Raw genomic sequence first — 24,571 nt, forward strand, 5'->3', positions numbered from 1 at the left:
TTACATTCTTCCTGTTTCCACCCATTTCAGACTCCAGACGCCAACCTTCATTTCTAAGTGTGAATCTGAACACAATTTGTCTTTGTTCGGTGAATAATGAATAAAACAGAGGGGAGGGCAGAAGCCAAAGAACTGCACCAGCAGTTTTCTAATGAGATAAAAATATTTTTATTTTATAAAAACATGCTGTTTTAAGCAAATTTTCTTAAAAAATAAAACAAAACTCAAGATAGAATGTATGGAAGACAGATACTTGTCAGCTCAGCTTCCTCCACACTGGTTTGATTGGCCCATTAGGATTCCACACGCTGGTCCGTCCAGCCATCATCGCCATCATCTGTCAGGCAGCGGGAGGCTTGCACTGTCTGGATCTTTTGTACTGGCACCGTCCAGGACTTCAGTTCTCTAGCTGGGGACTCAGTTCTGAGTCTAGGAGCTTTTTTTTTTTTTTTTTAAAGATTTATTTATTATGTATCCAGTGTTCTGCCTGCATGTATGCCTGCACACCAGAAGAGGGCACCAGATTGATTGCTGGGACTTGAACTCAGGACCTCTGGAAGAGCAGCCAGTGCCCTTAACCTCTGAGCCACATCTTCAGTCCTATTCTAGGAGCTTTTTGTTCAGATATCAATAATCCAGGATATTTATTAAGAATACCAAGTATTGCTGGGCAGTGTGGTACAGGCCTTTAATCCCAGCATTGGGAGGCAGAGGCAGGCGGATCTCTGTGAGTTCGAGGCCAGCCTGGTCTACAAAGTTGAGTTCCAGGGCAGGCTCCAATGCTACAGAGAAACCCTGTCTCGAAAAAAACAAACAAAACAAAAAAGAATACCAAGTATTTTCCCCTGGGTCAGTTTAGGCTTTGCAGAGGATAAGGAGGGACTCTGGCTTCCAAACCGACTGCGACAGTTTTGCTGCTTTCCAGTTCTGTGAACAGCACCATCTGCAGGCCCTGAGCAGATCCAGTTCCGGAGTGGAGAGGCCGCCTCTCAGGCAAGGGCAGGTCACAGTGCCAACACTGAGGGGAAGACAGCTGTATCTGTCAGGAGACAGAAGCAGTGAGACAAAGGGTGAGCAGAGACAGCAGAGACACTTCCTGTGAAGACAGGACACGAGGAAGAGGAGGGCACGGCATGGCTCTTCCTCAGATATTTTAGGCTGGGCAAGCAGCTTTAGACTAATGGATAATTTAAAAAATAAAGTCCAAGCCAGGCATATGCCTTTAATCCTAGCACTTGGGAGGCAGAGGCAGAGGCAGGCAGATCTCTGAGTTCAAGGCCAGCCTGGTCTACAGAGCAAGTTCCAGAACATCCAAGATTACAGGAGAAACCCTGTCCCCCAAGAAACAAACAAATAAATAAAAATAAAAAAAATAAAGTCCATCTCACTGACTGGTAGAAAATGAGGTGATCTGTAAACCGTCAGCTGCTTCATGAGTAGAAGGTAGGAGTACATGCCACCAAAACCCGCCCACCCCAGCTTCCCTGGTCTCAACCCAGCCTTACTCTTGGGACTTGTCTGGCTTTCAGGCTCAGGCACCTTCCAGTCCATCTTCCGGCCCTTCTCATAAAGCCCCTTGAGCACCTTGTGGAAGGACTCGGGTTCAGTGCCATTCTTGCTCAGCTCCAGGTACTTCCGGTAGAGTTGAAGTGCTGTGCGGGCATCCTCAATGCTGTCATGGGTCTCACCTTGAATCTTCAGGTCTGCATAAATACAGTGCTTAGGGACCTCACAAAAGAAAAGGCACCCCATTTCTGACACTCAGAAAACTCCCCTACAAGTTCCCCTAATCCCATGCAGATTCCCAGTCTCCCAGAAAACATTTTTTTTTTTTTTTTTTTTTTTTTTTTTTGGTTTTTCAAGACAGGGCTTCTCTGTAGCTTTAGAGCCTGTCCTGGAACTAGTTCTTGTAGACCAGGTTGGCCTCGAACTCACAGAGCTCCGCTTGCCTCTGCCTCCCGAGTGTTTTTCAATTTTTTAGAATTATTTTATGTGTACCGAATGTTTGCCTGCATGTATTTATGTACAGGTGTGCGGGTGTGCATGGTGACCATGGAGGTCAGAAGAGGGCTCCAGATTCCCTGGAACTGGAGTTATAGATGGTTCTGAGCCACCATGTGAGTACTGGGAACTGAACCTGTAGGTCCTCTGCAAGAGCAAAAGGTGCCTCTTAACCACACAGCCAGCTCTTCAGCCCCAGAAAACATGTTACTGACAGTAGCTGACTGAAACCATTAGCAGAAAACACATTTTAATTCTAAACTGAGAAATCACTAACTGCTCTTCATTCCAAAGTCTCCTGCTCTGTTTCTGCTGGAGTTTTTGCTTCTGTTTTTGTTGTTGTTTTTTTGGTTTTTCAAGATGGTAACAGTCCTGGCTGTCCTGGAACCCACTCTGTAGACCAGGCTGACTCAGAGATCTGCCTGCCTCTGCCTCTCAAGTGCTGGGTTTAAAGGCGTGTGCCATCACTGCCTGGCAAAACTTTTTTTTTTCTTTAATTTATTTTTTACATGTGAGTGCTCTGTCTAGAATACATCAGACCCCATTACAGATGGCTGTAAGTCACCATGTGGTTGCTGGGAATTGAATTCAGGTCCTCTGAAAGAGCAGCCAGTGCTCATAACTGCTGAGCCATCTCTCTAGTCCTTGTTGTTATTTTAAGACAGTATCTCCTCTATGGCCCAGGCTGGCTTCAGATTTCTATAGCTGAAAGCATTAGTCTCTTTATGCTTCCTCCTTTTTATTTGGACAAGGTCTTCAGTAGCCTAGGCTGCCCTTGAACTTATTAGATTTAGCTGAGACCAATGCTGAATTTGTGTTTCTTCTGTGTCTACATCCTGAGTTATGGCTGCAGGCAGGCATGTGCCACCATGTCCACTGTCATGCTAGGCAAATACTATCGACTGAGCTCTATACCCTGCCCCCAATGTTCTCTACCATTATCAGTACCACAGGGTATACAAGGTAGAGCAGCTCACCTAGAAAGTACCAAGCGAGAAACCGTAGGGAAATCATTCGCTTTCGGGGCATATGGAACAGGTAGACTGTGTCAAGAACTTGGTCCTTGGGCACCTGGCAGGGATCAAAAGCGCAGAAGACTTAAGATAAATGATCCATACTCTCCCACTCCTAATACAAAATATATAAACCAAGAAGTCCACCTTCAAAAGTAGCTCCTGCTAGACAGTAGTGTTGTACACCTTTAATCCCAGCACTTGGGAGGCAGAGGCAGACGGATCTCTGTGAGTTTGAGGCCAACTGCCTAGTCTACAAGAGCTAGTTCCAGGACAGGCTCCAAAGCTACAGAAAACCCCTGCCTCAAAAAAACCAAAAAATAAAAAAGTAACTCCTAAGTCAGCAAGATAGTTCAGCCGGTAAAGGCATTGCCACCAAGCCTGACAATCTCAAGGATCAACGCGATGGAAGGAGAGAATCCACTTCCACAAGTTGTCCTCTGACCTCTACACATGCAATGTGGGACTCTCAGGAGCTGTATGAGCACACAGACAGACAGACAGACACACACACACAAAAAAATGTAATTTTGTTTTTAAAGTATGGTGCATGGGAGTGGTAAGAACAGATTGTGTGAGCCGGGCGGTGGTGGCACACGCCTTTAATCCCAGCACTTGGGAGGCAGAGGCAGGCGGATCTCTGTGAGTTCGAGACCAGCCTGGTCTACAGAGCTAGTTCCAGGACAGGCTCCAAAGCCACAGAGAAACCCTGTCTCGAAAAACCAAAAAAAAAAAAAAAAAAAAAAAGAAAAAAAGAAAAAGAAAAAGAACAGGGGGCTAGAGAGATGGCTCAGTGGTTAAGAGCATTGCCTGCTCTTCTAGAGGTCCTGAGTTCAATTCCCGGCAACCACATGGTGGCTCACAACCATCTGTAATGAGATCTGGTGTCCTCTTCTGGCCTGCAGGCATACATGTAAACAGAATATTGTATACATAATAAATAAATATTTAAAAAAAAAAAAAAGAAAAAGAACAGATTGTGTGGGAAGAAGGCTGTATATTAAAGAAGAAAAGATGCCAGGCATGGGGGCGTATGACTTTAATCCTAACAGGAGAAGGTAGGTGGATCTCTGTGAGTTTGAAGCTGGCACGCTCAACATAACTAGTTACAGGGCAATCAGAGCTACACAGTGAGACCCTGTGTCAAAATAAACAAACAAGCAAACAAAAATGAAACAAGAAACAACAGTAATGCCATCCGGTGGTGGTGCACACCTTTAATTCCAGCACTCTAGAGGAAGAGGCAGATGGATCTCTGTGAGTTTGAGGCCAGCCTGGTCTACAGAGTGAGTTCCAGGGCAACGAGGGCTATTACACAAAAACCCTGTCTCAAAGAACCAAAAAAAGGCAAAGAAAAAAAGAAAAAACAATAATATTAACAACAAAAACACTTCTAAATAAACCCTGTCCGAACCATGAGGTTGATGACCCGGAAGTCCTTCTGCAGACCATGACCCACAAACTTGACTCCAATATCAATGAGAAAACGAAGCTTTAAGTAGGTAGACTTGAGAGTAGTGAGGTGCTTGGAGGAAATTTTTGCATCAAGGTCGCCTGGCTTTATCCCCGAGTATTGAGTCAAGTAATCTACTACCTAGGGACAGAGAAAAAGACAAATCAATGGGACACGAGAAGATGCCATCTCTTCCTACCACTCTCCCCAGGGTCCTCAGACACTCTATGCTCACAGGGCTGTTCCCAGCGTTCTCAGACACTCTGTGCTCACAGGGCTGTTCCCAGCGTTCTCAGACACTCTATGCTCACAGGGCTGTTCCCAGCATTCTCAGACACTCTATGCTAGCACAGGGCTGTTCCCAGCGTTCTCAGACACTCTATGCTAGCACAGGGCTGTTTCCAGGGTTCTCAGACACTCTATGCTAGCACAGGGCTGTTCCCAGGGTTCTCAGACACTCTATGCTCACAGGGCTGTTCCCAGGGTTCTCAGACACTCTATGTTCACAGGGCTGTTCCCAGCGTTCTCAGACACTCTATGCTAGCACAGGGCTGTTCCCAGCGTTCTCAGACACTCTATGCTCACAGGGCTGTTCCCAGGGTTCTCAGACACTCTATGCTAGCACAGGGCTGTTCCCAGGGTTCTCAGACACTCTATGCTCACAGGGCTGTTCCCAGGGTTCTCAGACACTCTATGCTCACAGGGCTGTTCCCAGCGTTCTCAGACACTCTATGCTCACAGGGCTGTTCCCAGCGTTCTCAGACACTCTATGCTCACAGGGCTGTTCCCAGGGTTCTCAGACACTCTATGTTCACAGGGCTGTTCCCAGCGTTCTCAGACACTCTATGCTCACAGGGCTGTTCCCAGCGTTCTCAGACACTCTATGCTAGCACAGGGTTGACTTCAGTGGTCCCTTCATATCCTAATACCTGCTCCTGGGTAGAGATGTAGTCATCAATGAAGGGGATACCCTCATTAGGCCCTTGGCCCCGAACACAGGTGATCCTTGCTACTGACATCTGGCTTGGTTTAATAGTAGACTTGGTACCATCACTGCGTAACTCTGCTTCTTCCTATGTCACAAGAATTAATACAGACATCAGAGAAATACCTAAAATTACTGATATCCTCAGAGTTCTGTTTCTATGTCCTATCTTTTTAGTTGTAGTTACCTCATTAAGAGTGACAAACTCGGCATCAAGGCCCACCAGGTCCCCAACCTGTGGCATCTCATTCAGCATCAGTGGAATAAAGGTAGTATGTGTTTTCCGCTGCTTCCGTGCCAACGAGGCTTCTGCCAGCAGCACACTAGCCTCAATAGGGTTCTTGACTGAAAAGGAGAACGCAGAAAAGACGGGAGCTGGAGAAATGGCTAGGGGGAGACCCCAGGACGGCTGCTCGAAGGCCACTGGTTTATATTGTGATCTCTCTCTCTCTCTCTCTCTCTCTCTCTCTCTCTCTCTCAGTCTTTAAAGATTTATTTATTTATTATGTATCCAGTGTTCTGTCTGCATGTATGCCTGCAGGCCAGAAGAGGGCACCAGATCTCATTACAGATGGTTGTGAGCCACCATGTGATTGCTGGGAATTGAACTCAGGACCTGTGGAAGAGCAGCCAGTGCTCTTAACCGCTGAGTCATCTCTCCAGCACTATTGTGATTTTTTGATAAGCAAAGAAACTGAGTAAAAGGAGAGTACCTGGGCTGGGCGGACGACTCGGCGGTAAAGACACTCGCTGCCACGTCTGACAACCTAAGGTTGATCCCAGAATCCACATGGAGGAAGGAAAAGACCTATTCCCACAGACTACTCTGATGTCCACATCTGTGCTGTGTGTGGTACTAATACACACACACAGAGTAAATTAAAATGTAATAAAAAATTTAAAAAGATTATATCATAGTCTGATATACTACAGCAGATCAAATCAGAAAATTATCAAGAAGTAGACCAAGAAAAAGATAAAAATGATTGGAAAGAGAGAGTATGATTTTCACTTTGAACCTTAGCTTACAAAATCCAGAAAAGCAAAGCTACAGAGAAACTATTGTCTAAAGGTAGCAAACCCCCTGAAGAGAGATCCCATCTGAGGGGCTGGCAGTGGCAGCTGCCAGGCTCAGTGGTGAAGCACTTGCTTCGCAGGCCTGACAACACAGGTGGAAGGGAGAACTGAGGCTACAAAGTTGCCCCTTGGCCTGCACACACAGTAACAATAAATAAACACAGTAATAAAGAGCATTTGGAAAAAGATATCCTGTGGGGCCATTCTCATTCAAACCACTACAAAAAGGAGATGGAATGCTCAGAATCAAAATCATCACCAAAGTCATTTTTATAAAGCTTCCTCCTTCCTTCCTCACGTCACCCTCAGAATTTTCAGCTTCAAAATTAATCAATTAGTTAATTTCATTTTGTGTTCTTGAAAATGGTTCCCACTCTATAGCCCCGGTTGGCCTTGAACTGACTATGTAGTCCAGGTGATCCTTGAACTCATGTCAATCCTCCTGCCACAGCCTTTTGAGTGCTGGGATTACAAGAAAGAATTACCCTCTCCAGCCACCTTCTAAACTTAAGACCTCATCAGCAGGAATTTCTTTACTATGCCTGGAAGTCTTAACCACCAGTCAACAATCCTCAAAACTACAAAGATATCCCCCAGGTTTTCTTCTAAAGTCCAACTTAAACTGCCTAAGCCTTTGTGATGGAGGAGTTAATTTTATTGGTTAAATAAAGAAACTGCCTTAGCCCTTTAATAGGACAGAAAATTAGGTAGGCGGAGTAGACAGAACAGGATGCTGGGAGAAAGAAGCCGAGTCAGTGAGTTGCCCTGATTCTCCCACTCCAGACAGACGCAGGTTAAGATCTTTTCTGGTAAGCCAGCTCGTGGTGTTACACAAAATATTAAAAATGGGTTAGATCAATATGTAAGAGCTAGCCAATAAGAGGCTGAAACTAATGAGCCAGGCAGTGTTTAAAAGAATACAGTTTCCATGTAATTATTTTGGGTAAAGCCATGCAGGCAGCCGGGTGCCGGGGACGCAGCCCCGCCGCTCATATTACAACAGAGTGGCACCCAACGTGCTAATGAACTCCACGTAAAACCTGAGAGGGCTTAAAAAGGACACAGAGAGCCGGGCGGTGGTGGCGCACGCCTTTAATCCCAGCATTTGGGAGGCAGAGGCAGGTGGATCTCTGTGAGTTCGAGACCAGCCTGGTCTACAAGAGCTAGTTCCAGGACAGGCTCCAAAACCACAAAACCCTGTCTTGAAAAACGAAAAAAAAAAAAAAAAAAAAAAGGACACAGAGAGAATTTAAGACAGCTTTTTGCTGTTTGTGGGTTGCATGCGGCAAAGAAATTGTCCTGACTCAGCAACAGGAAAAAACTGGCTGTTTTAAAATGCCGGCTTTCTGGGCTGTGCTGCCATTGCGATCTCTGTCTGGCTCCTGCTGGAGACAGAGCTTTTGAATGGAGCATTTGGAGTAAAGTGCTATGGCTTGCTTGATGGCAATGTGGACTGCTATGTGTCTAGAACTGCGTGTGGCTCAGGGGCACCAAATGGCTCTAAGGCAGGAGGGCTCAGCTCCGCCATGCTGAACTGTGCTGGTCTCAGGCAAAAACTACCATAATTACCATAATAACAGCACAGTTAAGGTTTGGACTGAGCAGGACACAGGCGGTACCGTATTATCTGTACATGGTGCAACTTAAGTTTTTAAAAAGTGCTTAACATTTTAAGAAATGCTCCTGGATAGTAAAAAAATTACAGATTCACAATAAAACTGATTCAGACACTGTTGGATAAATGTACGTAGGCTTGAGAGAGAGAAAAAAATATATATAAAAAATAAAGTTAATGTCTTAAAAAAAGGGGTAAAGTCTTTAAAGAGACAGAGTACAGTTATAGATTAAAAAAAATAAAAAAAAATAAGCCACGTAAAAATGAAAAATGCACAGAGAGTCTGGATTCTTTGTATTATTGTGTTTTCTTTAAAATTTCTGACTGTAAAGGAGCTAAGTACAGAGAGACATTTCATTATATGGGCTGCCAAGCTAAACCAAAATGGATATAAGGGTATTATGATTTCAGAATATGGGTCTAAGGATATGATGCTTTGGAGAGGGTCTTTTGTTTTCACAGAGGATGAGACTCTGTGGATTGCGTCTATCCCAATATGGTATGATAGACCACGCCCTCCTGAAAGGTTGCTGTGAACACCTTCAGAAAATTACTTCATTCAACTGCCGACTAAGATGACCCTGGCACACAGGTTACACCATGAAAGATCTGAATACAGCGCCCCCATTCAACAGAAAGCAGTTTGGAGAGAAAAAAACTGTGCCCATATTCCCAAATATTGTTTATAAATGTTCTTTTACATTTAAAGGGCGATATGATATAGATATGAATAATTTGCATTGGTATAGATTTTAAGGTCAATTTTGTTATATGTATATGTATTTCTGATCTTGATTAAGGTATTGTGATTGTGTAGTTCATTTAAAAATGTAATGTATAATTAAAAAATATAGGTTGCTAATGGATAATCATAAATAATAGTCAAGCTTGTAGTCACGTTAGTTAGATTTTCTAGATATATAGAGATATATTTCAATTAGGCATTCTTCATATCTTTCAAAGACTACAGAACATGGCATTTAATGTTTCAATAACTTAGGGCTTTTCATGACAATGAGACATGTCTGCTCCTGGCAGCACCAATCTACTTCAAGAGGATGATGGGCATCGAAGAGGCTCCTTATGGAGTTTGATAGCCATTTGGGCATGAAACTGCTCATGCCTGGACTGTTGCATAAACTGGACACAAAGAACTCACAGAAAAAGGACTGCTGAACTTGCCTAAAGGTGAGATGGTCTTTCGGGGTTCCTGACTCATGAAAGAGTCTACGAGACATTCTACAGGACACAGCAGAAAGTGACTGAACTGTCTTTGAAATTTTCCTACTTCATGGAAATGTCTGCTGAAAACTATGGGCCTGTAGGCTGAAGATGGATGCCCCAACGGTACAGAGGAACTTTGGATGACTGTCCAGGCAGCAAGATGTCTCTGTCATTTCTAGAGTTTTCTTATTTCTTGTTTACTTAGGTAATATTATATCCTTCTGGAGTCTTTGATAGAGTTGAAGAATAAATAAATAGTTATAGTTTTCCTTAGTTATGATAAAAGATAGATATAAATATTGTAACTAATTCTTGCTTGACAACTGTTTTGTTATATGTAATCTTACTATGTTAAAGTGAAAGCCTTTCTTTTTTGTTTAAACAGAAAAAGGGGAAATGATGGAGGAGTTAATTTCATTGGTTAAATAAAGAAACTGCCTTAGTCCTTTAATAGGACAGAAAATTAGGTAGGCGGAGTAGACAGAACAGGATGCTGGGAGAAAGAAGCCGAGTCAGTGAGTCGCCATGATTCTCCCACTCCAGACAGACGCAGGTTAAGATCGATCTTTCCTGGTAAGCCAGCTCGTGGTGTTACACAAAATATTAAAAATGGGTTAGATCAATATGTAAGAGCTAGCCAATAAGAGGCTGAAACTAGGCCGGGCGGTGGTGGCGCACGCCTTTAATCCCAGCACTTGGGAGGCAGAGGTAGGCGTATCTCTGTGAGTTCGAGACCAGCCTGGTCTACAAGAGCTAGTTCCAGGACAGGCTCCAAAGCCACAGAGAAACCCTATCTCGAAAAACCAAAAAAAAAAAAAAAAAAAAAGAGGCTGAAACTAATGGGCCAGGCAGTGTTTAAAAGAATACAGTTTCCATGTAATTATTTTGGGTAAAGCCATGCGGGCAGCCAGGTGCCGGGGACGCAGCCCCGCCGCTCATATTACAACACCTTTGGGCCACTCCACATCACTTACTGTTCAGGTTGTATCTGGAATTGAGATTCCTTTTGACGTAGTACAGGATAGTAGGTACTTTCCAATTCATGTCAAACTGCACAGCTTCATACTAGAGGGGGTAAAACACAAGGGGCAGGAGGGGTAGCTCAGTAGAGTGCCTGCCTATTGTGCATAGGCTCTTGGTTTAATCCCCAGCATTAAAATTCCCCACTCTAGAACAAGAAACAATACAATGTCCTATCATAACAATGTATCTCATTACTTCTCATCAAGACAGGCAGAGGCCAGGACCCAGGTACTATTTAAAAAAAAAAAAATTTCCTGACACCATTTATTTCCAAAGCTTCCTCCTTCCGTTGTGAACCTTGCAGGCACTCATTAGGGGCCTGAGAATAAAAAAAGCCAAACAGTGGTGATGGAACAACCCTTTAATACCAGCACTCAGGAGGCAGAGGCAGGCAGATCTCTGTGAGTTCAAGGCCAGCCTGGTCTACACAGCAAGTGCTAGGACAGACTCCAAAGCTAAAGAGAAATTCTTTCTGTCTCAAAAACCAAAAGCGAACAAACAAACAAGGAAAGGAATACTAACAAAGACAGGTGGATAAAAGGGGGAATGGAGCTGCAATTACACCTGTAATCCCTGCACTCTGGAGGCTGAGGCAGAAGCACAGTGAATTAGAGAACAACCTGGCTCACACAGCAACACCCTCTCTCTATCTTCCCATGAAAGGGGGAACAGAAACGTTTTGATTTACCTTATCAATAGGTTCAATAAGAAAGTCATTGAAAAGATACCACTGCTGGTGAGTCACACCCTGTGAAGAGAAAGAGCAGTGAAGCTGGTCTACTTACACCAGCCGTGGGACCGCACTGCAGCCATCTCCTCTAGGAGTGTTTTCCTGGTACCAACGGACTCACCTCCTTGCGCTGGTGGTAGGTCTCGCCTACTTTGATGTGAGCCACCAAGCTGCCTCCTGTTCGTGAGTCCAGGATGTGTACCACAGTAGCCATCAGGTCATACACATAGACACCATGCTCCTCCTCTGCCCTGGCTGGACCCCACTGTGAGGGGGTACCCAGGCTACTAAGCTATGTTTAAGGATTGGGGTTTGGGATGGGGATAAAGGGAAGAGGGAAGGAACTTCGGGGAATGGGGAGTCAGGGCAGATTATCTTCATCTTAATTCATCTATGACTTCCAAACACTAAACTGAGTTATTCTGGAAAACCCCACAACTGGCAGACACCCTTTATTCTTGTCCTTGGTCCCGGGTTCCACCATCCCCTTGCCCTGCCTTCACTCCCTCTCTTCTCCCATCGTTCCAACAACCTGCGTCTCATTCCCATCAGTCCAGTTGTAAACTTCCAGCCCTTTGTTCTTGGTCATCTGCATGCGAATGGAAAACGGAAGCCAAACATTCTTCAGCTCCTCAATGGAGGAACACAGCAAGCCCTCTGGACTCCTCGGTTCCTTCCTATCAGGACAGAAGAACGAGAAATGTGCTCTGAAGATACGTAGCCATTTAACAGAGGGATCACCAAGTAGTCCCACCATTTGATAACATGGTACCTACCGGTCAGCCAAGGTAAACTCCTTGTTCTTAATATCCCCACCGTATTTCTTCACCGCTATTTTGAAGGCAACCTGAGCACACAGGAAAGACATCAAGATTCCTAAGAACATAATCATACATAGAAGTAAAACAAGTAAAAAAAATAAAAAGAACGCTTCAAAAGTCCTGCTTCCAACCAGGCGGCGTTGGTGCATGCTTTAATCCCAGCACTCGGGAGGCGGAGGCAAGCCCATCTCTGAGTTTGAGGCCAGCCTGGGTCTATCTACAGAGTAAGTTCCAGGACCGCCAAGACATAGAGAAACTGTCTCAAAAAAACTACACACACACAAAAAGGTCATGTTTGCAATCATCACCTCAGCTTGTGATCTCCAGAAATCAGCCTCTTTTGAGCTATTCACTTCACAGTTAATGACAAGAATGTCTGGCAGATGTCGGATGTTGCGGGTCTGAATCTGAAGAATGAAACAAGGAACAGCAGAGTCTATAGAAAAAGGGACCTGGAGCTCCTCTTCCCACCCCCGTAGATCCCTGGAAGGCAACGCTGGCAGTCCCGGAGGCAGACCATGGACCACCATGGCCCGCAGCCGCTCACCGTGGGCTGGTACTTCCCACAGCTGTCGCACCAGGCTTGCGTGTTCTGCTCCAGGCAGATACTCCGCTTCAGGACGTGAGCAAAGTCATAGTTCTTCCCGGCTTTGTCTGAGGAGAGACTGGATACTTCACTCCAAGCTCTCCCCTCCACCCACTAAGGTGTTAACCAGGTAAGTGAGGGAGCCCCCCCAGCCCAGCTGCAGGGTCTACCACAGATCTACCCTCAGGGTAGGAGAGTGTGAAGAGCAGAGTGGAGGAGGCTCGCACAGTCTCGCTGCCACAGCGGCAGAGGCTGCAGTTCTCCATCTCACAGCTGAACAGCTGCCCGATGACAGAGTCCCCTGACGAACAGAAACTGCTGAGAGCAGAGAGAGCAGCATATATACAGAGGGTTAGAAGACCCTTTAAGTCTCAGGGGCCTGCTTTGGTGGCATTGTTCTCGTCCAGCTCCATACCTTCCTCCAGCACCTCGATAAGCCTGGGGGACTTCTAGCTCCTGCATATCCTGGTGCAGCTGAGTGAGAATGAAGCGGTTCCACCTCTGGATAAGCCTGGCCAGGCTGCCCTTGCCTGAAGCCTCATCCGAATCAGCCAGGATGAGACCCAGTGCTGAGGCCTCAGGAATCGTGCGGAATGCCCGAAGAAAATTACTGCCCTGGAAGAGGGTTATGTTGATGAAAAAGGGTTACTTTCTGTTCTGTGCCATTTGCACGGCAATGCCCTTTTCAACCATCCATCTTCTGCCCCTTGCCCTTTTCAGTGTTCCCAAACTCGAAGGACAGACCTGACAAGGATCGCCGCGAGAAAGCTCCAGCATATGGAAAAGGAAGCTGAGCTCACATGCCAGGCAGAACTCCTTCTGGCACAGGTGGTTCTGGATTAGACAGCGAACAGGCTCCAAGAAGTAGAGCACCTGGAGGGAAGAGTAGGAGAGCTGGTGCGGGAAACTGGGAGGGGGGAAAAATGGGGGTGCTCTGTGAGCCACCGGAATACAAAGCAGGACTCCACTGAAGCTAAGGAGCTCACAGAGGAGACTTGAAGTACGGGGGGTGCATAGGAGATGAGGCTTGACTGAGGAGATCTGGAAGAGCAGAGCAGGGACTAAGGGGCAATGGGAATGAAGAAAGGCAGGAAGCGTGTTCAAGCTCAGGAAGAGCCAGCCCTTACCTGGATCATGCAGTTACAGTAGGCATTGGGGATATGGGGCTCTAATCCAGCAAACAGTGTCTTATTGTAGTGCTTGAAGTCAAAGTCTTCCAGCCCTAGCTTGGAATATTTGATGGTTACCTAAGGCAGAATAGTTTGAGCAGAATGAGTCAAATCTTTTTCCAGAAGCTCCCTCCTGGGTCTAGAGTTGTAGAGGAGACTTATTGATTAGACTCAATGATTTTCCATATAATACCCTTTCCCCCACATCCCACAAGAGCCCTGAATCCGTGTCTCCCAGCACCTTTCGGTACTTCTTAGAAACCATGTGCAGATGTGGCTCTTCTTCTCGCCCTATCGGTGACTCCGTGACTTGGCTGAAGTTGTCAAATTCACTGTCCGACTCCTTTAGTCGATAGGGAATCTAGGGTTTGTGTTTTGAAAAAAGAGGAACTCTGTTGGATGTCTTAAGCAGCTTTGGCTTCCCCTTTACTTTTTCCTGTCTGTTCCTGGTTTTTGTTTTGAGACGGGGACTCACTATATACCCCTTGTTGGCCTGGAATTCAGTATGTAGACCAAGCTGGCCTAGAATTCCGCCGTTGCCTCCTAAGTGCTGGAATTAAAGGCACGAGCCACCACATCTGACTGTTATTTTGTTTGCTTTGAGGCAGGGTCTCATGTAGCCAAGGCTGGCCTCAAATTCAATATGTAGCCAAAATCCCTTGACCTGTCCAACCACCCAGGGCTGGGGTGGCCAATGTATGCCACATCGCCTAGTGCTCACTTAATTCCTTTTTTTTTTATTTTTCAACATAACTGTGCTTACAGAAATATATCCACATCGGTTAATGAAATGCAATTAAATTTAATTTGTACATGGTTTATGATTTTAAAAAACCAACATACTCGGGAGGCAGAGGCAGGCGGATCTTTGTGAGTTCGAGACCAGCCTGGTCTACAAGAGCTAGTTCCAGGACAGGCTCCAAAACCCACAGAGAAACCCTGTCTCGAAAAACCAAAAAACAAAACAAAACAAAACAAAACAAAACCAACATGCCTGCCATCTAGTTTATTTTTGTCTATTACAAACACATAAAAGATCTACCACTAAAATGCTGCCAACAGAGACAGAACATCGAGACGTGTGTCTTTGGTTTGTCTCAGAAAAGGACACATGGGCTGGAGCGACGGCTCCACTGTAGAGAGCACGGCTGCTCTTCCAGAGGTCCTGAGTTCAATTCCCAGCACACACACGGCAGCTCACAACTGTGTGAAACTCCAGTTCCAGCGGACCTGACACCTTCACACCAATGCGCATAAAACAAAATTTAAAAAAAAAAAGGAAAGTAACACATATTACCATATTACACTGAAAAAGGTTATAAATTTGGGGCAGAGTGAACCTGATGACCCCCAGTTCAATCCCCAGATCTCAAGGTAGATGGAAGAATCAATTCCTCTGACCTCCACATGTGCTTGTGACACACACACATCTATAAATAATCATTTTTAATGAATTTTAAAGTCCATAAAATTGTCATAAATGCTGTAATTTTTTTTATATTTATTTATTTATTATGTATACAATATTCTGTCTGTGTGCCTGAAGGCCAGAAGAGGGCACCAGACCTCATTACAGATGACTGTGAGCCACCATGTGGTTGCTGGGAATTGAACTCAGGACCTTTGGAAGAGCAGCCAGTGCTCTTAACCGCTGAGCCATCTCTCCAGCCCAATGCTGTAATTTTACACCACTGCCATTTACTTCCTGAACATCTGTGACTATTCTGTTATTGTCAATGTTTTCACCTCCATAACCATTTACCCTATCTATTTTGTTACGTTGCCCTTAACTGCTCCAGCCCGAGTAACAGCTTCCCTTTGAAAAGTTCTGGGAGAATGCTAATGACATTCTTTTGACATTTAAAACCAAGATATAAATAATTTCTGTTGTTGCTAATGTCTTACTTTCAACCAAATAACTTTTTTGTTTGTTTGTTTTGTTTTTCGAGACAGGGTTTCTCTGTAGCTTTGGTACCTGTCCCGGAACTAGCTCTTCAATAACTTTCCTAAGGGATAAAACCACATCATCTCTGACTTAGACAAGCCTAGCTCCTTGAATTCTGTCCACACACCCTAAACCTTTACTATCTAAGAACGAAACAAGAACTAGTGAAGGTAAGAGGACACAGTGGCCCCCTCTGAACACACCTGATTGCGCAGCCTGGTGCGAGGATTGGGCGCGTAGCCAATGAAGCCCACTTTCTTCATGGTTCGAAGAATCTCTGCATCCACAGGTGGTGCTCGCCTATAACCCAGTGTCGTTCTAGGGCTTGAAGGCTCACGACAGCCACCCATGCCTTTCCCAACCCATGGGTTCAGAAAGGGAAACAAAGCCTTTAAGGCAGACAAAAATAACCATAGCAGTGGAGTAATAATCAAGCTAAAAGAAGCATCTATTTCCCTGGGCCCCACCCTCCCTCCGGCCCAGGGGCGAGGTACAACCTGGGAGCAGGAGCAGAGTTGGCAGCAGGCCAGTCAGAAAGCAGCGTGTCAGTGGTGAGAGGAACAGGAATAAGGGAGAGAGGCAGCAGGTCCTGGCTCCAGTCCAGAGGCGGCAATGTGTCCACAAGACAGGGCAAAGCAAATTCAGTCTCACGGGAGTAGGGGTTGAAGGACGGTTCAGGAGAATCAGTCCAGAGATGCACACAGCCCTCAGAATCCCCAAAGGCCAGAGCCTGCTTGCTGGCTGACACATCAAAAGTCATCAGCAGAGGGCCCACGGCACTCACATGAAAGATGTCGGCTGGGTTGGCCAGGCCTGTGGGCTCACAAAACTGGCACTGACCTAGGAGGGAAAAGAAAAGCCAGACCAGTGAGCCATGAAAAGTGCAAAGAGAAGAAACCCTTTACACTCTTACCCTCTTTATTTTTTTTTATTTTTTTTAAATATTTATTTATTATGTATACAATATTCTGTCTGTGTGTCTGCCTGCAGGCCAGAAGAGGGCGCCAGACCCCATTACAGATGGTTGTGAGCCACCATGTGGTTGCTGGGAATTGAACTCAGGACCTTTGGAAGAGCAGGCAATGCTCTTAACCTCTGAGCCATATCGCCAGCCCTCTTACCCTCTTTATTATCAGGAAGATGGACACCAACATCCTGTGCCTAGACACAGAGAGAACTCCGTCTCATGCGTTCTCATAGGCACAGAAACTTTACTCCCCAGCTAAGGGCAATTCTCAAGTTATTTTATTTAGTTGTTTGGTTTTTTTTTTAATTTTAAGAAATTTTTTCCAAGACAGGGTTTCTCTGTGTAGCCCTGATTACCCTGGACCTTGCTCTGTAGACCAGGCTGGCCTCAAATTCAGAAATCTTCCTGCCTCTGCCTGCTGTGTGCTGGGAAAGGTGTGCACCGTCATGCTCAGCTAAGACTAATTTCTCAATTGTGTGTACGTGTGTGTGGGGGGGACACACACGAGTGCAGGGGTGCAGAGGCTAGAAGAGGGCATCAGATCCTCTGCAGCATCCTGTTAGGTGCTGGGCACTCAACTCTGGCCCTCTGTAGAGCAGCAAACCGCCTCAGGCGCTGAGGTCTTTCCTCGGTCTCCTTCCACTTTTGTCTCTGACTTCCTGAGACTGAAGCCAGAGCTTGGCACCTTGTGGGCAGTCATTCTGTCACTCAGCTACAGCCCCGGTCTGCCTGTTTTTCTTTTTCTAGACGGAGTATCACTATGGTGCCCAGGTAGGCCTTCCATTAGTTCTGTAGCCCAGGCATGGATTGGACCGAAGTGAAAACCTGGGAGCCTGACAGATGGTTATTTCTATCCCCAACAAAGAGGCATACAGGGATTACTTCTGGTGGACGAGTTCTCTGCTCACCAACCTGCCCTCCCCGATGCTGACCCCTTTCACACCTGACTGGGAGATGATAGCAAGGCGGGAGGTGTACGTAGGGATGAAGCGCAGGAAGGCAGGGTCCACGTGGACTTGAAGTGGTGTGATGGCACGCATCATGCGTAAGTCATACACCTTGAGGAAGCGGTCACAGGCCAGGCCGGTGAGGCGGCTAGAGAAGCCACAGGCAGCCAGCAGGTTGCCATGAACATCAAAATCTGACAGACTCCCTGAGAAGGCATCAAATTCATGCTCCACTTTAAAACTGCGGAGGTCTCGCAGGGAAACCTGAAAGAGAAAACTGTTCCTGCCACCTCTGTGACAGGGAGGAGACTCCGCCACCAAATTAATCCTACAAACGTCCTGCCAAAGAGGACAAAGGTTCAAGGATACTGATGGAGCAAAGATAGGCAGAGAGGAGTGCCAAGAAATAGAAGGGATGCCCCAAAGAGTTCCTTCATCTTTTTTGCCTCCAAGGCACCTAGCTGTAGAAAATGTCAGGACCCAAGAAAATCTCATGCACAGAGTAACACATTAAGCAGGAAGTGATGTCATCCTTCACACCCCTCATCTTGAATCCAACTGGGGAAAGCAGACCCCAGTATCTAGTGAGGTCTATGGTGGAGGACCAGGGAATCCGGTTACCTTGCCAGATGTATGGCCACAGAAGAAGAAGCGATTTGTCTGTCTCATGATGGTGACTCCGGGTATCTCCACTGCATACTGAGAGAAGCAAGAGAAACCAGTGAGAGGACACTCCCCACAGACTAAGGGACAGAGAAGTCACACAATATATCAGTGCATTTCTGGCCCAAGCACACCCCCACCATGACCTCAGGTCCCATACGGGTTTTTCCTGGGTTCAGCCCAGGTCTGCACCTTTTGAGTCTCCTGGACACTGTTCAGGTCGATCTCCAGCACGTGGTTCTGCAGCCCGCCGATGAGCAGAGTGCTGCTGTCAGTGAGCAGAAGACTGTGCATGTCCTCGCACTCATCCAGCCTGCGTGAGAAGGGCCAACAGGCCAGGGGCTCGCCAGCTGCCAATCCTAGCTTCCTACGTTTCTCCCTTCCCAGCTGAGCTGGAAGACCACTTACAAATAGTCAAATATGATGAGTCCCCCGCGGGCCGTGTACTTGAGGTTGTTCTTGGTGAGGAAAAGGATACCGTTCTCCAGGCTCTGGATCTGCCGAATGTCATCACTGCCATTGACCTGGAAGGATGAGTAGCGCTCCAAGGCTGGACCGAAAAAGGAAGTGGCATGGCCCTAGCAAGGATGAAAGCAACACCTGAGTGGAGGGGCAGGAACACCCAAGACACATGGCAGGGACTGCACATTCTTCTTCAGCCTCTCCTCTCACCTGTCCTTCCTGTCTAGGGGCAACTGAGGCATAAAGCTAGGAACCAGGACTCTTGGTGATAAAAGCAATGATTAATACCTTATGCTAATGCACCATAGTATTAAAGATGTTTTCATTATTCTTTTTTTTTTTAAATATTTATTTATTTATTATGTATACAATATTCTGTCTGCGTGTATGCCTGCAGGCCAGAGAGGTCACCAGATCTCATTTCAGATGGTTGTGAGCCACCATGTGGTTGCTGGGAATTGAACTCAGGACCTTTGGAAGAGCAGGCAATGCTCTTAACCGCTGAGCCATCTCTCCAGCCCTGTTTTCATTATTCTTATTTGTGTATGTGTGTATGTATCTCAGACAGGCCGGAAGAGAGCACCGGATACCCTGGAGATGGAGCCACAGACAACTGTGAACTGCCATGTGGGTGCTGGGACTCAAACCAGGATCCTCTGGAAGAGAACAAGTGGCCTTAACCAATAGAGCCATTCCTCCAGCCCCAAATTATTTTTGTTTACCCAGCACAAAATAGTTATATAAATTCTCATTCTTACAATGACTCTGATCAATAGGTAATGCTTCAGTTAATTAGAGATTTGTTTCTTCTTCTTTTTTTTTTTTTTTTTTTTTTTTGGTTTTTCCGAGACAGAGTTTCTCTGTAGCTTTGGTGCCCGTCCTGGAACTAGCTCTTGTAGACCAGGCTGGCCCCAAACTCCCAGAGATCCGCCTGCCTCTGCCTCCCGATTGCTGGGATTAAAGGCATGCGCCACCACCGCCTGGCTAGAGATTTGTTTCTTCAGAAGGCCAAGGACACAAGCTGATCCTCCACTGGCCACTTGTTCCATAGTAAAGTCTTAGGGTGGTTTTTATTTTTGGCTTTTTTTTTTATATATATAATAGGGTCTCATACAGTGCAGGGTGGCTTGGCACTTGCAGTGCAGACCAGGATGTCCTCAGTTACACTGATCCTCCTGCCTAGGCCTCCTGAGTGCTGAGATGAGAACTGGCTTCATGGCCAAATCTTTTTGTTGTTGCTTTTTGAGACATGGTCTATGTAGCCTTGGCTTTCCTGGAACTGCTATACAGACCAGGTTGGCTTCAAACTCAGAGACCCTCCTGCCTCTAGAGTCTCAGTTTGGTTAAATCTTCATGTCTACCAGCATGAGAGAACCCATACTGAGCCAACGTCATAGGCCAGAGCACAAGACTGTGAAACACACCTCCCTGCTGTCAATCATTCACTCCTGCCTTCTGGCTCCATTTTCTGGCTCCTTATGTGCACCCCTTTTTTGTTAGAGAGAGGGAGTTATCATGAAGCCCTGGGTGTCAGGTCTCTGCCTCCCAAGAGGGATGAAGGCGTGTGCCTCCAGACCCAGCTTCCCCTTCTTTTGATTATTGAAAGGTCTGCCTTCTCACTCTATCTTCCTAGACAATCTCATTTGCTCTCAAGTGCTTTTTGCTTTAAATACACTTGTGCTTGACTTTTGTTTTATTCACTACTAGAGATCAAAATGCTAGGTAAGTACTCGGCTAAGACACATCCCCAGCCTTTTTTACTTTATTTTGAGATGGAGTCTGGCTACAAGTACTAGATGGCCTGGGCTTTACAGGAATCTGCCTTGGTTTCTCAAGTGTTGAGTTATAGGCAATGTGCCTACCTTGAATCCCATTTCAATTTTCTCTCTCTCTCTCTCTCTTTTTTTTTTTTTTTGGTTTATTAAGGCAGTTCTGGCTGTCCTGGAACTTGCTTTGTAGACCAGGCTGGCCTCAAACTCACAGAAATCTGCCTGTTTCTGCCTTCCAAGTGCTGGGATTAAAAGCCTTGATTCATGAACTGAGTTTTGTTTTTTTAACTGCTTATTCCAAAGCTAAGCCTTATAAGCAAGTTCGTACCTAGCAGTTGACTTACTAATTTGAGAATGTGGGAATATAGCTCAGTGATAAAGACTTGCCTACACGTGAGGTACTGGGATTATATTCAAACACTAGAAAAGCTGAATTTTCCCATGCCTTAGGCATATGAACTATGTGTATATGGGGAGTTTGATCCCAAGGCCTCTTGAATTCCAGGCAAGAACTATCACTGACTTACACCCCCAATTCATGTTGTGTGCTCTTCATCCTGCTAAAAAAGGGAATATAACATTTTGAGTGAGGTAACCCAGACCCAGAAAGACAATTATATGTATTCACTCATAAGTGGTTTTTAAACATAAAGCAAAGACAACCAGCCTACAAATCACAATCCCAGAGAACCTAGACAACAATGAAGATTCTAAGAGAGACATACATGGATCTAATCTACATGGAAAAAGAGAAGATCTCCTGAGTAAATTGGGGGCATGGGGACCTTGGGAGAAGGTTGAAGGGGAGGGGAGGCAGGGAGGAGAGCAGAGAAAAATGTAGAGCTCAATAAAAATCAATAAATAAAAAACAAAAATAAAGGAAATATAGATTAAATGAATAAGTGCCTATGTTTCAGCTTCCAACCCAATATATGGCTTTTTTTTTTTTTTTTTTTAGTTCAAAGCCAGGCATGTGGTGCCTGCTTAGAATCCCAGCACTCAGAGGAGGTAAAGGGAGGCAGATCTCTGAGTGTGAGTCCAGCCTGGTCTACAAAGTGAGTTCCAAGACAGTCAGGACTATGAAGAGAAATCCTATCTCAAAAAAAATTTCAACCAGGTACTAAAGTCCAAGGTCATTCTTGGCTACAAATCCAGTTTAAAGCCAGCCTGGGATAAAGGAGACTGACTCAAACAAACAAAGACAAATAATTTAGTACATTGGAGAGATGGCAGCAGAGCCGCCTGGAGGCCAGCACGTTTAAGAAGTTGTGGTCCCTGCTTGCTCACTCCCCACTCTGGATGATACCCTGGGGATCTACGCTGAGGCAACTTCCCTCCCCTTCACTCCAGCTTCTATTTTGTGAGACAAGGTTTCACGGAGCCCAGGCTAGCTTCAAACTCAGGCTAGTAGCCCGTGATGACCTTGAACTCCTCTTCAGGCCTGTTTCTCCCTAGGCTAGGACTACAGGTACTTAACACACTCTTCACACTCCTATTTTCCAAGACTCACTCAGCTTCACTCTTGTGGCCCTTTCTGACCCTTGCAACCCTTCACAGATACTTTTACACTGATATTTAAGGCTAGGAGACCCCTCATTTGTGTGCCTTTCTTCTCTCACTATATGGTGGATTCTGTGAGAGCAGGAACTTTGTTTTGTTGGTGATGGTTACTATAGCTGTCAAGCTAGCCTACAACTTGCCATCCTCCTGCCTCAGCCTCCAAGTTAAGGTTACGGGGTGTGAACAACCACACCTATCTAAGGTCTACGTTGTATTCTGTTTTATTCCTGGTGCTTGTGCAGCAGTAGACATGCCTTACTGAACTGAAAACATCAGTGAAAAAAAAAATCATTTCTCCTAATGGGAAAACAATTCATGAATCATTAAACGGTAAATAAGTAATCTAAGGTCTTCCAGGAACCATTTGGCTTCACAGCATATATAAATACACACTTTAAAATTAACACTGAGACTAAAATCAGAGAGAAAAGACAAAATGATTCTAGTAGGTACCATTCTACAATTATAAGTCAGGTGTAGACCTGGTGCATACCTGAAATACCAGCACTCTGAGGTTCAGACAAGGCTGCTCCTGGTTCAGAAAAGTCACCCTGGGATGCATAGGAAGTCCCAGATAAGAAAGTACTACATAGTGAGTCCCTGTTTCAAACCCCCACCCCGCTCCTAATTCTAAACTGGGTAAGAAACTAAAGATTGGGTATGGATGACTATATACTAAGTGATGGTAAAGGTGATCAAAACATGGGACCGAGCTCTGCTTAGTGACACCACTTATAGTCTCGGCACTTTGGAGGTCAAGGTAGGATTGCAATTGAGGCTGGCCTAGGATACATAGCAAAACCCTGTCTTGAAACCAAAAACAGGAGTGGGCATATTGCTTAGTGAGTAGAATGCCTGCCTACTAGGCAGAAAAGCACTGGGTTTTTATCCCCAGCACCACATGAACCAAGCATGGTTTTGGTGCCTATATTCCCAGCACTCAGGAGACTGAGGCAGGAGGCTCAGAAACTCAAGATTGTCCTTTGCTATACATAAAGTTCAAGGTCAGACCAGGAAATATGAGACCCTGGCTTTAAAATAACAAAATAAAATAAAAAACAGTCAGACATGGTGGCACACAAAACTTAGCACTTGCGAGGCAAAAGCAGAATTGCTGTGAGTTCAAGTCAGCCTGGACTATATATAGAGAGATGTCTCAAAACAAGACAAGGGATGGGCAAATGGGCAGAGTGGGGTGCCTTAGGAGACCAAATATGTAACCAATCTCTGGAGCCCAGATTCCCCAGTTCTTTCTCCACTCCCTTCTTTTTGTTTTAAGAGATCCAGCAAACTCTCTGCACTCCGACTCAGTTTTGACTCCATGCAAAGAGCTGTGCTCAGATAAAGACTTCTAATCCACCCTCTCAGGCTGCGGAAAAGGGTCTCGTTCTTACCCCATGGCTCCCCACCCATAGCATCTCCTCATGTAAGTCAAAGTGGGAGACGGACACGGGGACTCCCACTTCAGCCACCACGCTGTGCAATTCAGAGTAGACACCTTCCATGATGTGCACGGATTCCTGGACGGGAAGCGCCTCCAAGGCCACTCCCTCTGGGTCCAGCTCCACATTCTGTAGCAGACTTGGGTTCAGGTGGGCATCCAAGACCGGATCCAGGGTGGAATGCATAGCTGGGGAAAAGTCGGCCAGGCCAGGATCCAGACCCTCAAAGTTCATGGCGATGACGGGCGAGGCTCAGGCCCGAGTCACACCCTCCCTTGCCACGACTCCTACGGACATCTGACCCAACCTTCAGCAGGACAGCACCAATGGGCCTAGAACGGACATCCTGGCCTGCAAGGGAAGGAGGCACCTCAGTCAGGGCTGGTGTCTTCTATGTGGACAGGACAATGAGGCAGGCACAAGGGCCGAAACTGCCAGGCAGATGAAAGAAGCATGCAGGAGGGGGACACGGGCGGTGTTGCAAGGTGGGAGACCTGTGTCCTTCACGCCGCACTCCTAAACTTTCTAAGTTCCCTAGCATCCCACCACACGAGCTAATCTGACTTCCCTTTCTCATGAACCACAGGGCGAAGGGAGCAGGTATAGGGAATGGAGTTTGAGAGAGGTCTAAGATGCTTGCTTCCTAGAATTGGATGTGAGGGGAAGGGGTTGGTCAGTGAAGAGAGCCAGACAAGTCAGTTTCCCAGAATCCTTCACAGTGGTTACCCAGCATTCTCCAGGGGGTGGGTAACAAGAACGGCCAGTTACCCACAAACGGGGCGGGGGGGGAGGGGGGAGGCAGAGAAACAGATCGCTACCCAGAATTCTCTGGGCGAACCAGAGAAACTGGTTACCCACAATTCTCCCCCGGCGCAGGGGACGGGAGGGGAAGGAGGAGGGCAAAGGTCAGATGTGTTCCTGGGATGCTTACGGGGAATGGGTCATTACCAAGATTTCTCCATGGCGGATATTTTGGAGCGCGTGGAATTCAAACGAGTAGGGGGGGAGAGAAAGCGCCGTCAGCTCCGCGGGAAATTCCAGTTTCCCTACTACGCCCCCGCGCCTCTAGCTCAACCTAACCCCAGCAAGCCGGGCAGAGGATTGGCAGTCGTCGCTTCC

General features: G+C 46.1%; 1 protein-coding gene across 3 annotated transcripts; it reads right to left on the bottom strand.

Moving 5' to 3' along the window:
* Positions 1 to 157: 157 nt before the first annotated feature.
* Positions 158 to 24,571, bottom strand: Pan2 (poly(A) specific ribonuclease subunit PAN2). Of its 3 annotated transcripts, none has more exons than XM_057757813.1 (26): positions 24,401 to 24,571; positions 23,405 to 23,803; positions 18,628 to 18,797; positions 18,412 to 18,532; positions 18,178 to 18,255; positions 17,553 to 17,820; positions 16,140 to 16,482; positions 15,846 to 15,942; positions 13,939 to 14,058; positions 13,656 to 13,775; positions 13,273 to 13,401; positions 12,944 to 13,143; positions 12,710 to 12,843; positions 12,490 to 12,596; positions 12,251 to 12,349; positions 11,898 to 11,968; positions 11,654 to 11,798; positions 11,243 to 11,386; positions 11,080 to 11,139; positions 10,343 to 10,433; positions 5,640 to 5,797; positions 5,397 to 5,540; positions 4,429 to 4,608; positions 2,979 to 3,072; positions 1,506 to 1,703; positions 158 to 1,039 (listed from the first exon to the last, which is right to left on the bottom strand). In XM_057757813.1, the coding sequence occupies exons 2-26, from the start codon at positions 23,684 to 23,686 to the stop codon at positions 1,005 to 1,007; spliced, it is 3,588 nt and encodes a 1,195-aa protein (XP_057613796.1). In that variant the 5' UTR covers positions 23,687 to 23,803; positions 24,401 to 24,571; the 3' UTR covers positions 158 to 1,004. The 3 variants fall into 3 exon arrangements, with proteins under 3 accessions (XP_057613796.1, XP_057613795.1, XP_057613797.1); XM_057757812.1 differs by having other exon boundaries at positions 12,710 to 12,846; XM_057757814.1 differs by lacking the exon at positions 24,401 to 24,571 and having other exon boundaries at positions 12,710 to 12,846; positions 23,509 to 23,715.

This window comes from Chionomys nivalis, chromosome 25, assembly GCF_950005125.1.
Source record: "Chionomys nivalis chromosome 25, mChiNiv1.1, whole genome shotgun sequence".
In the NCBI taxonomy this organism is placed as follows: domain Eukaryota; kingdom Metazoa; phylum Chordata; class Mammalia; order Rodentia; family Cricetidae; genus Chionomys; species Chionomys nivalis.

Coding starts and splice junctions, on each gene's coding strand:
- Pan2 (XM_057757812.1), bottom strand. CDS start 23,686: ATGAACTTTGAGGGTCTGGATCCTGGCCTGGCCGACTTTTCCCCAGCT. Junction 17,821..18,177: donor GTGGCCATACATCTGGCAAG/GTAACCGGATTC, acceptor TTTCTCTTTCAG/GTTTCCCTGCGAGACCTCCG. Junction 11,387..11,653: donor CTGATGGGAATGAGACGCAG/GTTGTTGGAACG, acceptor ACCCCCTCACAG/TGGGGTCCAGCCAGGGCAGA.